The sequence below is a fragment of the Neophocaena asiaeorientalis genome, unplaced genomic scaffold, assembly GCF_003031525.2.
Source record: "Neophocaena asiaeorientalis asiaeorientalis breed wild unplaced genomic scaffold, Neophocaena_asiaeorientalis_V1.1 scaffold629, whole genome shotgun sequence".
Lineage (NCBI taxonomy): Eukaryota > Metazoa > Chordata > Mammalia > Artiodactyla > Phocoenidae > Neophocaena > Neophocaena asiaeorientalis.
In genome coordinates, this window is record NW_020175468.1 from 1,482,444 (window position 1) to 1,494,699 (window position 12,256).

The 12,256-nt window shown below is 55.5% G+C and overlaps 2 protein-coding genes across 3 annotated transcripts in view; one reads left to right on the plus strand and one right to left on the minus strand.

Annotated features, from left to right (window-relative positions):
- The window catches only part of CUNH19orf81 (chromosome unknown C19orf81 homolog), a 24,365-nt gene extending 15,787 nt beyond the window's left edge, over nt 1–8,578 (minus strand). For both annotated transcript variants that reach the window (XR_003006321.1, XM_024768540.1), the window contains exons 1-2: nt 8,492–8,578; nt 5,592–5,709 (exon numbers count right to left, since the gene is read on the minus strand). Coding sequence is in view for 1 of the 2 variants with exons in the window: in XM_024768540.1 (XP_024624308.1) it covers nt 5,592–5,658 (67 nt within the window). In the remaining variant the exon portion in view is untranslated. The remainder of the gene's footprint in view (nt 1–5,591; nt 5,710–8,491) is intronic.
- SYT3 (synaptotagmin 3) overlaps nt 2,118–12,256 on the plus strand; it is a 13,196-nt gene continuing 3,057 nt past the window's right edge. The window contains exons 1-6 of the mRNA XM_024768503.1: nt 2,118–2,268; nt 5,613–6,138; nt 8,394–8,781; nt 9,092–9,310; nt 11,728–11,848; nt 12,110–12,256. The exon at nt 12,110–12,256 is cut by the window's right edge and continues 18 nt beyond it. Of these exons, the coding sequence (XP_024624271.1) occupies nt 2,118–2,268; nt 5,613–6,138; nt 8,394–8,781; nt 9,092–9,310; nt 11,728–11,848; nt 12,110–12,256 (1,552 nt within the window). The remainder of the gene's footprint in view (nt 2,269–5,612; nt 6,139–8,393; nt 8,782–9,091; nt 9,311–11,727; nt 11,849–12,109) is intronic.

Sequence of the window (12,256 nt, forward strand, 5' to 3'; positions counted from 1 at the left end):
GGGATTTCTGCAGCATTTGCTGGTCGCCCCGGGGGAGGGGCACGTGGCCCTGGAAGGGGGGGTCCCGAAACACCTGGGTGTACCCCAACCTCGCCCACCGATCCCCCGAGCGTGGGGATGGTTTACCCACTCCATGGTCCCTAAGGACTTAGGACTCCGCGGCTTCTCGAGGTCCCAGACATTATTCCTCTCCCCTGCAGCGCCTTGGGACCCCGGCATCTCTTAACCCCCTCCACCTCCAAAAAAAATTCCCATCTCCGCAGCCGGGAGAGGTATTAGGGACTTCAATTCCCATCAGTCCCTGCAGAGCCTGGTCTATGAAGCCGCAGCAACGCGAGCGCAAGGCCTGCCGGGAATTGTAGTCTTTAAGCCGCCCCCGCCCCCCCGGAGCTGGGGACCCGGAGGTGGGAAGGGGTGGCTGGACTTCTCGGGGGTCGCCTGGGGTCGAGCAGCTGGCCCGAGTAGGACAAGATGTGCGGCTCGGACTGAGCTTTTTCTCACGGCCACGACCCCCAGATCCAGCACGCCCTCCCACCATCTGGCTCGTAGGGACAGGCCCGCAGACCCGTGTCCACCCTACAACCCCCATGGGCTACCGCCAGCCGCCGCCTCGGCTGCCATCCAGGACACGGCAGGGATAAGCGCAGGTGAGTCTGATATGCCTGTCTCGGAGTCCTGGCCTTCTGCAGCACCCCACGACACCTGTCCATCTGTGAGCCCTGATCTGTCTGTCCCTAATTTCTCCAGCACCCTCCTTCCAGTCCATCTCTGATGTCTAGTTGCAAACCATGTGTCGCTAATTCCCCTTCTCCCCACAGCCACCTATTTCTCCTGGTCCCCTCTCTTTTATGCGCCCCCCCACCAATCGAACCTTCCTTCTGCACCCATGTCTGTCTGCCCAGTCCTTCTCTGTATCCTTGTGTCCATCTGTGATCTCTGGCCGTTATGTTTCTGTCCTTTATTTCTGCACCCCATCCATCCTCTTGTCCATTGTTTGTCTCTCAAAGATATTTCTGTCCATGCTCCTTCCTGGCGCTTATCACTGCCCCTACGTCCACCCATCTCTCACACTCCCATGAATCACACACCAGCTTATTCTTTATGGTTTGTCCATCCCGCGTCTCGATCCTTAACTTTCCGTCTGTCTGTTCATCTGTCCCTCTCTTCTGGGCCCCAGTTTGCCCTTCCCATTATCTCTGTCTCCCCTCCCCTTAACTCTCCCTCTCTCAACTTGGCCCTTATCTCTGCATTTTTCATCTCCATCCCTCCCCAGCCAGCACCACACATAATCATCTCTTATCTTTCTACCCCCATCCATCTCTCTCTCTCTCCCGCTCTCTCCCTGTCTACACCTTCCTGTTCCCTGGATCTACCAAGCCCTGTCCCACCCTGGGCCATTGCTCACGCTATTCCTGCTGCTTTGAATGCCTTTCCTCACTCCAGCCCCACTGCCCGCTGCCCATGGCTGGCTCCATCTCATCCTTCAGATTTCAGAGAGCTCCCCCGACTGCCCACCTCCAGGTCCCCTTGTGACACATCCTCCAACTATTTCTTTTAGAGCACTTCTCACAGTCTGAGGGCTATGTGTTTCTGTGTGCGTGTTTGTTTATGTGTGTTTGTTGATGTGTTTACTCTTTGTCTCCCCTCATTGCATTGTGACACCAAGAAGCTGGAGACCGCGTGGGGTTTGTTCCCTGCTGGATCTGCAGCAGCTGGCACAGTGCCTCTCACGTAGTTGGTGCTCAGTGAATATTTGTTGAATGCACGAATGAGAAATGGTTGTTCCGTTGTCTCTCCCTCCCGAAATTCTGTCCCTGCATCTGTGCAACCCTAATCTTTGTCTCCATGTCTGTCCACCCCTTTATTTATGCATCCTTAATCTCTGCCCCTTGGCTGGCCTTCCCAGTCTCTTCCTCCTTGTCCATTTGCCCCTAATTTCTTTTCCCTTGTCCAGTCCTCCCCTAATCTCCATCCCCTTGTCCATCCACTCCCAATCGCTGTCCCCTTGCCTATCCTTTTTCTGTCTCTTTCCGCCCTTTATCCACCCCTCTCCCCCATTCCATTCCCTATCTGCACTCTTGCCCAGCCCCTCCCAAGAACAGGACCCGCTGGCCACCATGTCAGGAGACTACGAGGATGACCTCTGCCGTCGGGCACTCATCCTGGTCTCGGACCTCTGTGCGCGGGTCCGAGATGCCGACACCAGTGACAGGTGCCAAGAGTTCAACGACCTGCGAATCAGAGGCTATCCCCGGGGCCCCGATGCAGGTCAGCATCCCCAGCCGTCTTGGCCAGCCCCCTGCTTCCACTATAGCCAGGAGTTTTAGAGATTCAGAACAGCCCTGCTCAGCTTCCTGTTCCTTATGGGGCCGGTCCCTCTTATAGTCTTGCCTCCATCCTGCCTGTTGCTGGTCCCTCAAACCTCTGATCTAAGAATAAGGAGCTCTGTGGTCCGTGTGACCTGTGACCTTTTGGATTTTGCCCTGTGGGCCTCCTGTCCACCCTCCCTCACCACCACTCCACTGCTGCCACACATCCCCTTCAGGTATCTTTGTGCATTTCACATAGTGCTTAGAAGCTCAGGCTCTTAAGTCAGTCTGTCTGACTTGTCTGGGTTCAAATCCCACCTCCCCCACTTACGAAATGAATGGCTTCTTCTGTGCCTCGATTTCCTCATCTGGAAAATGGGGATCATAAAAGTGACTACTTCATGGGGCATCTGAGAGACTCAAATGATATAACACATGTGAAGTGCTAAGAACAAGCTGGGCGCACAGTGGTCATTCAATATATGTTGAATGGAATATACTTACTGAGCACCAACTGTGTACCAGACAGTATACAAGATCCACTACCCTTTGTGGTACATATAATCCCTATTTTCTCTTTTTTTTTAATTTTATTTTTTAATTGAAGTATAGTTGGTTTACAGTCATTCAGCAAAGTGATTCATATATATTCTTTTTCAGATTCTTTCCCATTATAGGTTATTACGAAATACTAAATATAGTTATAATCCCTATTTTCAATGGGGGAAACTGAGGTTCAGAAGGTGGAGTGATGGGCTCCAGGTAACCCAGCTAGGAATCAGCAGGGTTCTGAGAGCTAGGGAGTATCGTGATTGCCCTCATCCAGATGAAGAACCTTCAGGAAGCAGGAGGTGGGAGGTTACAATGACAGTCACACTTGCTGAGTGCCAGGGCGGGGCTCAGCATCTCGAGTGCAGGATGTCTATGGGACAGTGACGAGGAACGAGGCCCAGAGACCTGAAGCAGCTCGCTCAGAATCTCACAGCCTGTATGCAGGAGAGCCAGATTTTGACCCCAGGGAGTCTGGTACACTACTGCAATTGTGAGTCATGGGGGGAATCCCAAGACCACCCTCAGGTTCAATGATTTCTAGGACTCACAAAACTCAGAAAAGCTGTTATACGCATGGCTACATTTCATGACAGCAAAAGGATGGAGATTAAACTCAGCAAAGGGAGAAGAGGCATAAGGTAAGGTGCAGGAGAGACCAGGCATGAGCCTCCAGTTGTCCTGTCCTGATGGAGTCACGCAGACAGCCCTTAACTCTCCCAGCAACAATGTGTGACAACATGCACAGGGTAGGGCCCGCTCGGGAAGCTCGCCAGAGCCTCTGTGTCCAGGGTTTTTACTGGGGCTCTGTCATGCAGACATGGCTGACTGTCCATGTGGCTGAACTTGGTCTTAGCCCCTCCAAGGGTCAAGCTCATAACACTTGGCCCAAAGACCCCAGCATCAATCACATTGTTACACAGACTATCTGATGTGGCCCAAGTTTCTCAGGTAAATAAAAACACTCGGGCAGGACATTCCAAGGGCTTAGAGGTTCACCCCAGGAGCTGATCCAGGGCCAAATGTTTCTTTGGGCAAAAAGGTTAGTATTTTACTGCATTACACTGCCTTGCACAACCCAAAGGGCTCCCCAGTGCAGGCAGACAGGAATGAGAAGTCTGCCAGAGTCTGGAGGATTGATGTTTTGACTTGGAGAGGGTCTGGGCCAGGCTGACAGTGGGGGAAAGCATCTGTTCAATTCTTCTCCCCATTCTCTTCCAAAATGGCCCCCTTTCCTCAATTCTTTCCATGTTCAGGAGGCCAGAAAGTCCTCGCTCCGGTTTCTAACAGGCCCCCAGAACGCACCCTAAGGGATTGGAGGTGGGGTGGGAAACTCAGAGTTCTGCCACTGCCCGCCATGTGGGCCTGCAGGGTCACGTCCTCTCTCTCAGACACTCAGTTTCCTTATTTGTAAACTAGGATCAATCATCCTTAGGTTACATAGTATCCCGAGGACTAACACCATGGGCCACTGACTTAGATTCCCTGGGCAACTCAGGACTAGAGGGCATCCCCCTTGCCACCAAGAGCTCCCTGAAGTGACACAGCCCTTCCACCCAGCTGAGCTTGTTGCCAATGGTTTAGTTACCTGCTACTCCCCCTGCCCCCCATAATCCATGGTCTGTACAGAGCAGGAATTTCCCCTGTGTTCCACCTCACTGAGACCCGGAAGTCAACCCCAAATAAATTCACATTTCCTTGAAAAACCCCACTCCTGGTACCAATTACTAAGTGAACCCGAAACCTTCAGTTCAAGATCTGGGCTGTCCTTGGGTTTCTCTGAAAGGCATATCAGCACATAGGAGGCATTCAGAATGTGTTAGCTGCAGTGGCGGTGATGTTGGATACACGTGGCAGCAGCAATAAGATTTATTATTCTAACAAAAATTCATGTTCGAACTACCACTTATTGGGAAATATTGAGGTGTGGTAGCATAATGGTGAAGACGGTAAAGCCAGGCGCCCAGACTTGAATCCTGACTCCCCTGCTCCAGCTCTAGGACTCTGTGTCTTTGGTAACTTCGTGTCTCTTGGCCTCAGTTTCCTTTTGTGGAAAATAACAACGGGCATAACAATGTTGCCAACCTCCTAGCGTGCCTGTCAGGCATAAGGAAGTGAATGCGTATAAAGCACTTATGTGTCCGGAACACAGTAACCTCTCACGAAATGTTTGCCATTATCTCCCCCAGCTTGCTCGGCACACCATTTACTCCCTGCATTCCTTAAAAGCACTATGAGAGGCAGAACTGATTTTTCCCATTTGTCAGATGGGGACTGTCAGGCTCAGAGAGGTTAAGATATGTTCCCAAAGCCACACAGCAAGCTGGGATTTGAACCCTGACCTGCCTAACTGTGCCACGCAGTCTCCTTTCTCCTTGATCAACTCTTAGCATTTTAGGGAACCTTCGTCCTGCCTCGGATGGTGTATTCCCTTACAGAGAGTCACTGTGGGCTAGCAATCAAGAGGATAAAAAGATTAAAATCCGAAGACAGACTGCCGGCTCAAATCCCAGATCTGTCATTGACTACCTGTGCAGCCTTACACAAGTCACTCAACCTCTCGGGTTCCTCATCTTAAAAATGGTTAGATAGAAACACCGACCTTCAGTAGTCGTGGAGTTTATACTAAGTATTATATGTAGAGTGCTTAGGACGGTGTGTGGCAAATACTAAAGGTTAGCTCTTGGGGACAGCAATGGGAGGATAAACTCTGACCCCGCCCTGACCCCTGACCTTTGTCCTCACTCTCTCCAGACATCTCCGTGAGCCTGCTGTCGGTCATCGTGACGTTCTGTGGCATTGTCCTTCTGGGTGTCTCCCTCTTCGTGTCCTGGAAGCTGTGCTGGGTGCCCTGGAGGGACAAGGGAGGCTCAGCAGTGGGCGGTGGCCCCCTGCGCAAAGACCTAGGCCCTGGGGTCGGGCTGGCAGGCCTGGTAGGCGGCGGTGGGCACCACCTAGGGGCTGGCCTGGGTGGCCATCCCCTGCTGGGGGGCCCACACCACCATGCCCACACTGCCCACCATCCGCCCTTCGCTGAGCTGCTGGAGCCGGGCAGCCTAGGGGGGTCAGACCCCCCAGAGCCCTCCTACTTGGACATGGACTCGTATCCAGAGGCTGCAGCTGCTGTAGTAGCCGCTGGGGTCAAACCGAGCCAGACATCTCCTGAGCTGCCCTCTGAGGGCGGCGCAGGCTCTGGGCTTCTCCTGCTTCCCCCCAGTGGTGGGGGCCTGCCCAGTGCCCAGTCGCATCAGCAGGTCACAAGCCTGGCACCCACCACCAGGTGAGACAGGCTACTGGGCTGGGGGTCCACTCTGAACTTCTGTTCTTCTTATGTGTCTCTTTCCCGTCTATGGCTCTCATGAGTCCTGGGGAAGGAGGGAGCTTGGGGTGTGGATTCCTGAATCCTGGGCAAAGAGGAGGCTAGGGATCCAGACTCCTGAGTTGGAGGGAGAAGGGGGCCAGAGGTCTAGGTTCTTGGATCCAGAGGAAGGAGGAGGCCGAGGACAGGACTCTGGGATCAGGAAGGTGGAAGAGAATGGAGGTTAGACCCCTGAGTCCCTGAGGCACAGAGCAATTCATCTCTTTCTCCCTAAGCCTGGACTGGTGGTGGGACCTGCAGTTCATCCATCCATTGTTCATCATTCTGTACATGTACACTGAGCACCTAATATGAGCTAGAGCTGAGCTGGGTGTTGGAAAAGAATAGAGGCGAGCACGGCAGACACACCCTACCCTCACGTCACTCACAATCCAGGGGAAGTGGGTCCCCAAGTCAGCTGTCCCTATCCAGCCAGGCCAGGGCTGCAGTAAAGCAGCCTAGGGGACGTGGGCAGGACCAGATCACACAGGGTCTTGAGTGCTGGACTGAGGGGGTGGGACCTTGTCCTAGGGCACTGGGGAGCCACAAAGGGCTGTGAGCAGAGGAGGTCAGCTCTGGGTACAAAGACCTCTCTGGGGCCACATAGGGGACAGACTGGAGAGACAGATTGGATACCAAGAGTCCAGGCAGGAGACGACAAGGCTGAACTGGGGATGGTGGAGGAGGAGATGAGGTAGAGAGAGTCAGGGCGCCGGGAGTCAGGGATGGAACTGGGGGGCTGACAGCTGTGGGTAGAAGGGGGTGGGAGGAGGTAAGGACAGCACCCAGGGGTCTGGCCTGGTGGTTGATTGGATGAATGGTGGGGCCGTCAGAGGATCTAGGAAGAGCAGTGGGTTTGAGGGAGACCCTGAGCTTATCTGGGTCTTGTTGAATGGGAGGGGCCCGGGGGAGCATCCGGGGAAAACTACCTCGGGGAAAACTACCTCGGGGAAGGATTGTCTTGGGCTCCAGAGGTTCATAGGTGGTTCCTGTCCAGTGGGCTGGCCAAGGGCTCATGGAAGATATAGTTTGAGGTCTCTGGGGAGGCCTTCCAGAGGTTGATGGATACACCAGTCTGAGTTCCTCCTTCCCCCATTATACAGATGAAGAAACTGAGGCCCAGAGGGTGTTAATGACCTCCTCAAAGTCACTCTGGGAGCAGGGAATGGCCCTTCAGTAGCTGAAGGCATCTCACCCGGCATCCCTTTCCACGGCTTGGTGCCCTCCCACTTCCCCCAGCCTCATGCCTGCCTCTCAGCGCATCTGGGGCTACCATGTCCAGTCATGACTGCCCATCACTAGGGGCCCGGGTGTGATGGTCCATGTGGGAGAGGATGGACGAGCAGGGACCACAGGGATGGGGAAATTCAGGAGATGGGAGGGAAAGGATTGCAGGGGAGAGAGGAGATGACGATGGCCTCAGCTGTCTGACCTGCAAATCTGGGTGGATTCTGGGGAACTGGGAGAGCGAGTGGGCTTGGGAGGAGGCACTGAGCCCAGCAGGGAACACGAGGGGTATGTGGTGTCTGATGGGCAGCTGAGGCTGTGGGCTGAACCAGGCTGGAGCTCAGAAGACAGATTTAGCAGACATCAGGCTGCTGATGGCCGTGGAAACCTGGGTCACAGCTGAGCTTGTCCAGGGAAAGCGTGTGAGTGAGATGGGGAGAAGATGGCAAAGATGGTTAAGGATAGACCTTTGGGCTTCCAGGGTGTTCTACAAACACAGACAGCCAGAAAAGGAAGTTGAGACAGAAAGAAAGGGGGAGCGATGGTCAGGTGGGAGAGCATGAGGCTGGGACTTAGGACGGGTTAGGGAGACTTGGAGAAGGGCAGGTGCAGGACCAGGGGGTCTGGGCTGTGTGAGGCCCCAGGGGTCCATAGAGAAGCTATTCTGGGTCACCCCCTGAGGTCAGAAGGAGGCTTCTAGAGGCTGGTGCAAGCCCAGGTCTGGGGTGGAGCTAGCTTAGAAAAGGGGATAGGTCACCCTCCTCACACAGATGGGGAAACTGTGGCTCAGAGAATTCAAGTGCCTCGCTCAAGGTCACAGTGGGCAACGGTGGGGATCTGTGGACGCCTGGCAATGGGGTTTGGGGAAGAGGCAGGGAGGAGCCTCCCAGGTCTTCAGATGCAGCAAAGATCGGAGCCACTGACTCCACCTTGTCTTCCCCACCCCGCAGGTACCCGGCCCTGCCGCGGCCCCTCACCCAACAGACCCTGAGCTCCCAGCCGGATGCGGGCAGTGAGGAGCGGCCGCCCGCCCTACCCTTACCCTTACCAGGCGGTGAGGAAAAAGCCAAGCTCATCGGACAGATCAAGCCGGAGTTGTACCAGGGCACTGGACCCGGCGGCCGGCGGGGCGGCGGGGCCCCAGGTTCCGGAGAGGCCGGCGCGGGGGCGCCCTGCGGCCGCATCAGCTTCGCCCTGAGGTACCTCTACGGCTCCGACCAGCTGGTGGTGCGTATCCTGCAGGCCTTGGACCTCCCGGCCAAGGACTCCAATGGCTTCTCAGACCCCTACGTCAAGATCTACCTGCTGCCTGACCGCAAGAAAAAGTTTCAGACCAAGGTCCGGAGTGGTGGGCTGGACATCCGGGTCCCAGGGAGGAGGGGCTGGGGGCCGGGACTCCTGGGTCTGAGGGAGGAGGGGCTGGGGGCCTGGACTCTGGGTCTGAGGGAGGAGGGATTAGGGGCGGGGACTCCTGGGTCTGAGGTGGGAGGGGCCGGGGGCCTGGATCCTGGGTCTGAGGGGGGAGGGGCTGGGGTTCCAGCCTCCTGGGTCTGAGGAAGGAGGGGGTAGGGGTCCAGACATCTGGGTCCCGGGCAGGAGGGGCTGGTGGGCATAGTGTCTGTCTCCCTTCGTCGCCCACCCCCTCTAGGTACACAGGAAGACCCTGAACCCCGTGTTCAATGAGACATTTCAGTTCTCCGTGCCCCTGGCTGAGCTGGCCCAGCGCAAACTGCACTTCAGCGTCTATGACTTTGACCGCTTCTCCCGGCACGACCTCATCGGCCAGGTGGTTCTGGACAACCTCCTCGAGCTGGCTGAGCGGCCCCCTGGCCGCCCGCTGTGGAGGGACGTCGTGGAGGGCGGCTCGGTCAGTGGCTGCTGCATCCCCCATCCCGGGGACCTGGGACCCCTCAGTTTGCCGTCTCCTTGCCCCCCACTTCATAACCTTGTAACTCCTTGATCCTGGAGTTTTCTGTTTAGCTTTATTTTGTTGTAAGATATTGCAAACGTACAAGCAAGAATAGAGACCGATATAATGGACCCCCATTCCCCATCCGCACTTTGTCAACTATTAATATCATAACTGGGCCCCAGGTTTCCCAACTTCTGACACCAGCACCTCACCCCCCCCCCACCCCGTTGACATCTGATGGTAACCATTGAGAAAACTATAATAGACGCCCATATACCCACCGGCCAGCTTTGTCAAACTTCCATGCCATGACCCCCTGACTTCTGCCCGCTGGCCCTAGATTCCTGACCCTCCAACTTCCCAAGCCCAAAGTTCTTGGCTTTTGTTTTCCCAACTTCCTTCCCCTCACAACCTCCCAATTTTCCAATTCCCAGACTTCCTGAACTCCCCCAACCCCTCTGAACTCTGAACATTTTGTTTCAAACCCCTGACTTTCAGACTCTCGAATATAATCTAATCCTCTGTCTCTTCATGGTCTCCGCTAGAATCCTGATAGCCTGATGCCCCAAGCCTCGGACATACTGGGATCCCCAGTATCCTGACATCTCCCCAATTCCCCCAACACCCCCCATGGGCCCCTTCCTCATTTCTTACCACCTCATTCTCCTGTATATCCAATCCTTCCCCAGACCCAGCCCCTAGGTCTTCGTTGGGTGTCCTGACCCCTTCCACGCCCCAAACTTCACACCCTCCCAACTCCTCAGCCCTCTCAGTTCCAATCTGTGGGTTTCCCAACATTCCAGCTCTCTGCCAATCTGGGGTAGCTGTGTGTGTCAGGGCTGGGTGAGCCCGGTCCTCATATCATGAGAGGGTTGGTTTTGCCCACCTGATGGCCCTACTCAAGGTCCTTCCCTTCTCTGAGCCTCAGTTTCCCCATATGTACAATGACACGGTTGAACCAGGTGCCCATGGCTCTTCCTAAAGTACCCTTCACTGGACTCTCCAGAGCCTGCTTGCTCAGTCCCCCAAGCCCAGCCTGTGAGAGCCACGTACCTAGTTGTAGGGTCCTGATCCCCAGGACCCACCTAGCCCCACTCCCTGTCATTCCCTGAGGCAGCCCCACCCGAAGGCACTCTCCTGCATCCATCTTTGTCTCCTTTTGTCACCTCTCCTTTTCCCTCCGCCTCCTGATAGCTCCAGGTATCGCTCATTCTTTCATTTATTCACGCATTCCTTCAACAACTGTTTTTTTCAGGATCAAGACCTCGGGAGCTGTGGGTCTAAGTTGTCACACAGTTTGCTGTCAGGGAGCCAGCATTACGGGGACACAGTGGGAGCATCTGCTCAGGGCTGCAGGGAATCTGGGAGCTTGTGGGAAGAGGTGACAGCTAAGCCGAGGCTTGTTGGCTGAGAGGAGATGGGGAGGAAGGGTATTTAAGCCAAGGGAACAGCCTGGGCAAAGCCTCAGGAGACTGAGTGGGGAGTCTAGGGACCTGGGCTCCTAACAGTGTGGTTGGGAGGTGAGGGGCCGAGATGAGGCTGAAGGATGGGACAGGCGGGTCATAGGTCCCCTAGCTCTGACCACTGTTCCAGGTCCATCTGTGTGTGTCACAGCGAAGGGTCTGCCTTTCTTGTAACCTCTGTCTGGTTCTTGGCTGTCTCCTGCCTTAAGACTGACCTTTCTGTGTCTTTTCTCTGCCCCACTCTCTCTGGATCTCTGTCACTTTCTCAATGTAGGTCTCTGCCTCTGTTTCTCTCTCTCTCTCTGGGTCTTTTCCCCTCCCCTCTCATTCTGGGTCTCTGTCACTCTCTCTGGGTCTCCATACCCCCCACCAAGTCTCTGTCCCCGTGTCTGGATCTCTAGTCCTGCCCCTTGGGGACTCTGTCGCCTCCCAGGCCTCGGTGCTCCCTCTGAGTCTATGCCCCTCTTCCTCCTACCCACCCCCTCTGTGCTCCCCTGTCTGGGTCTCTACCACCCCTCTCTCCTCTGGGTCTTTCTGACTTTAGAACTCTGTGGGTCTGTCTTTCTGACTGTATCTCTCAGAGTTTGCGTCTCTGTCTCAGTCTATTTCTCACCGTGTTCTTCTCTCTCTCTCTCCCTCTTTCTGTCCCTCTCCTGCTCTCTCCCGCTCTCTCTCCCCACCCATGCCTCTTCCAGTCTTCCCTGCAGAACAAATAGGATTTGACGGTGGCAGGCAGCTGTGGCCGAGGAGTTACCAGGTTTGGCCCGAAGTCAGATTGTTAAGTGGATCAGAAACCTGAGCCCTGGAGACGTGAGAGGACAGCTGGAGTCTGGGGGTGGGAGAGAAAGTCAGGGAGAGACAGTGGGAGGCTGAGGCAAGGCATCGCTGACCCTCTTTCCCCAACTGCAGGAAAAGGCAGATCTTGGGGAGCTCAATTTCTCACTCTGCTACCTCCCCACCGCCGGGCGCCTCACCGTGACAATCATCAAAGCCTCTAACCTCAAAGCAATGGACCTCACCGGCTTCTCAGGTGGGTTCCGGGAAGGCGCTGGCATCTGAAGGTGGGGGAGGGGCTGGGACTCCTGGGTCTGAGGGGGGAAGGGCTGGGGGGTCTGGATCCTGGGTCTGAGGGAGGAGGGGCTGGGGGCCTGGGCCCCTGGGGCTGAGGGAGGAAGGGCTGGGGGGAAAATGGCTGCGGATCCAGAACCTTGGGTCTGGGAGAAGAGGGGTCTGGGGTCCACAGTCGGGTCTGAGGAAGTCGAGGTTCAGTGCTCTCCACAACCGCCCCCAGACCCCTACGTGAAGGCCTCTCTGATCAGCGAGGGGCGGCGTTTGAAGAAGCGGAAAACCTCGATCAAGAAGAACACGCTGAACCCCACGTACAACGAGGCGCTGGTCTTCGACGTGGCCCCCGAGAGCGTGGAGAACGTGGGGCTTA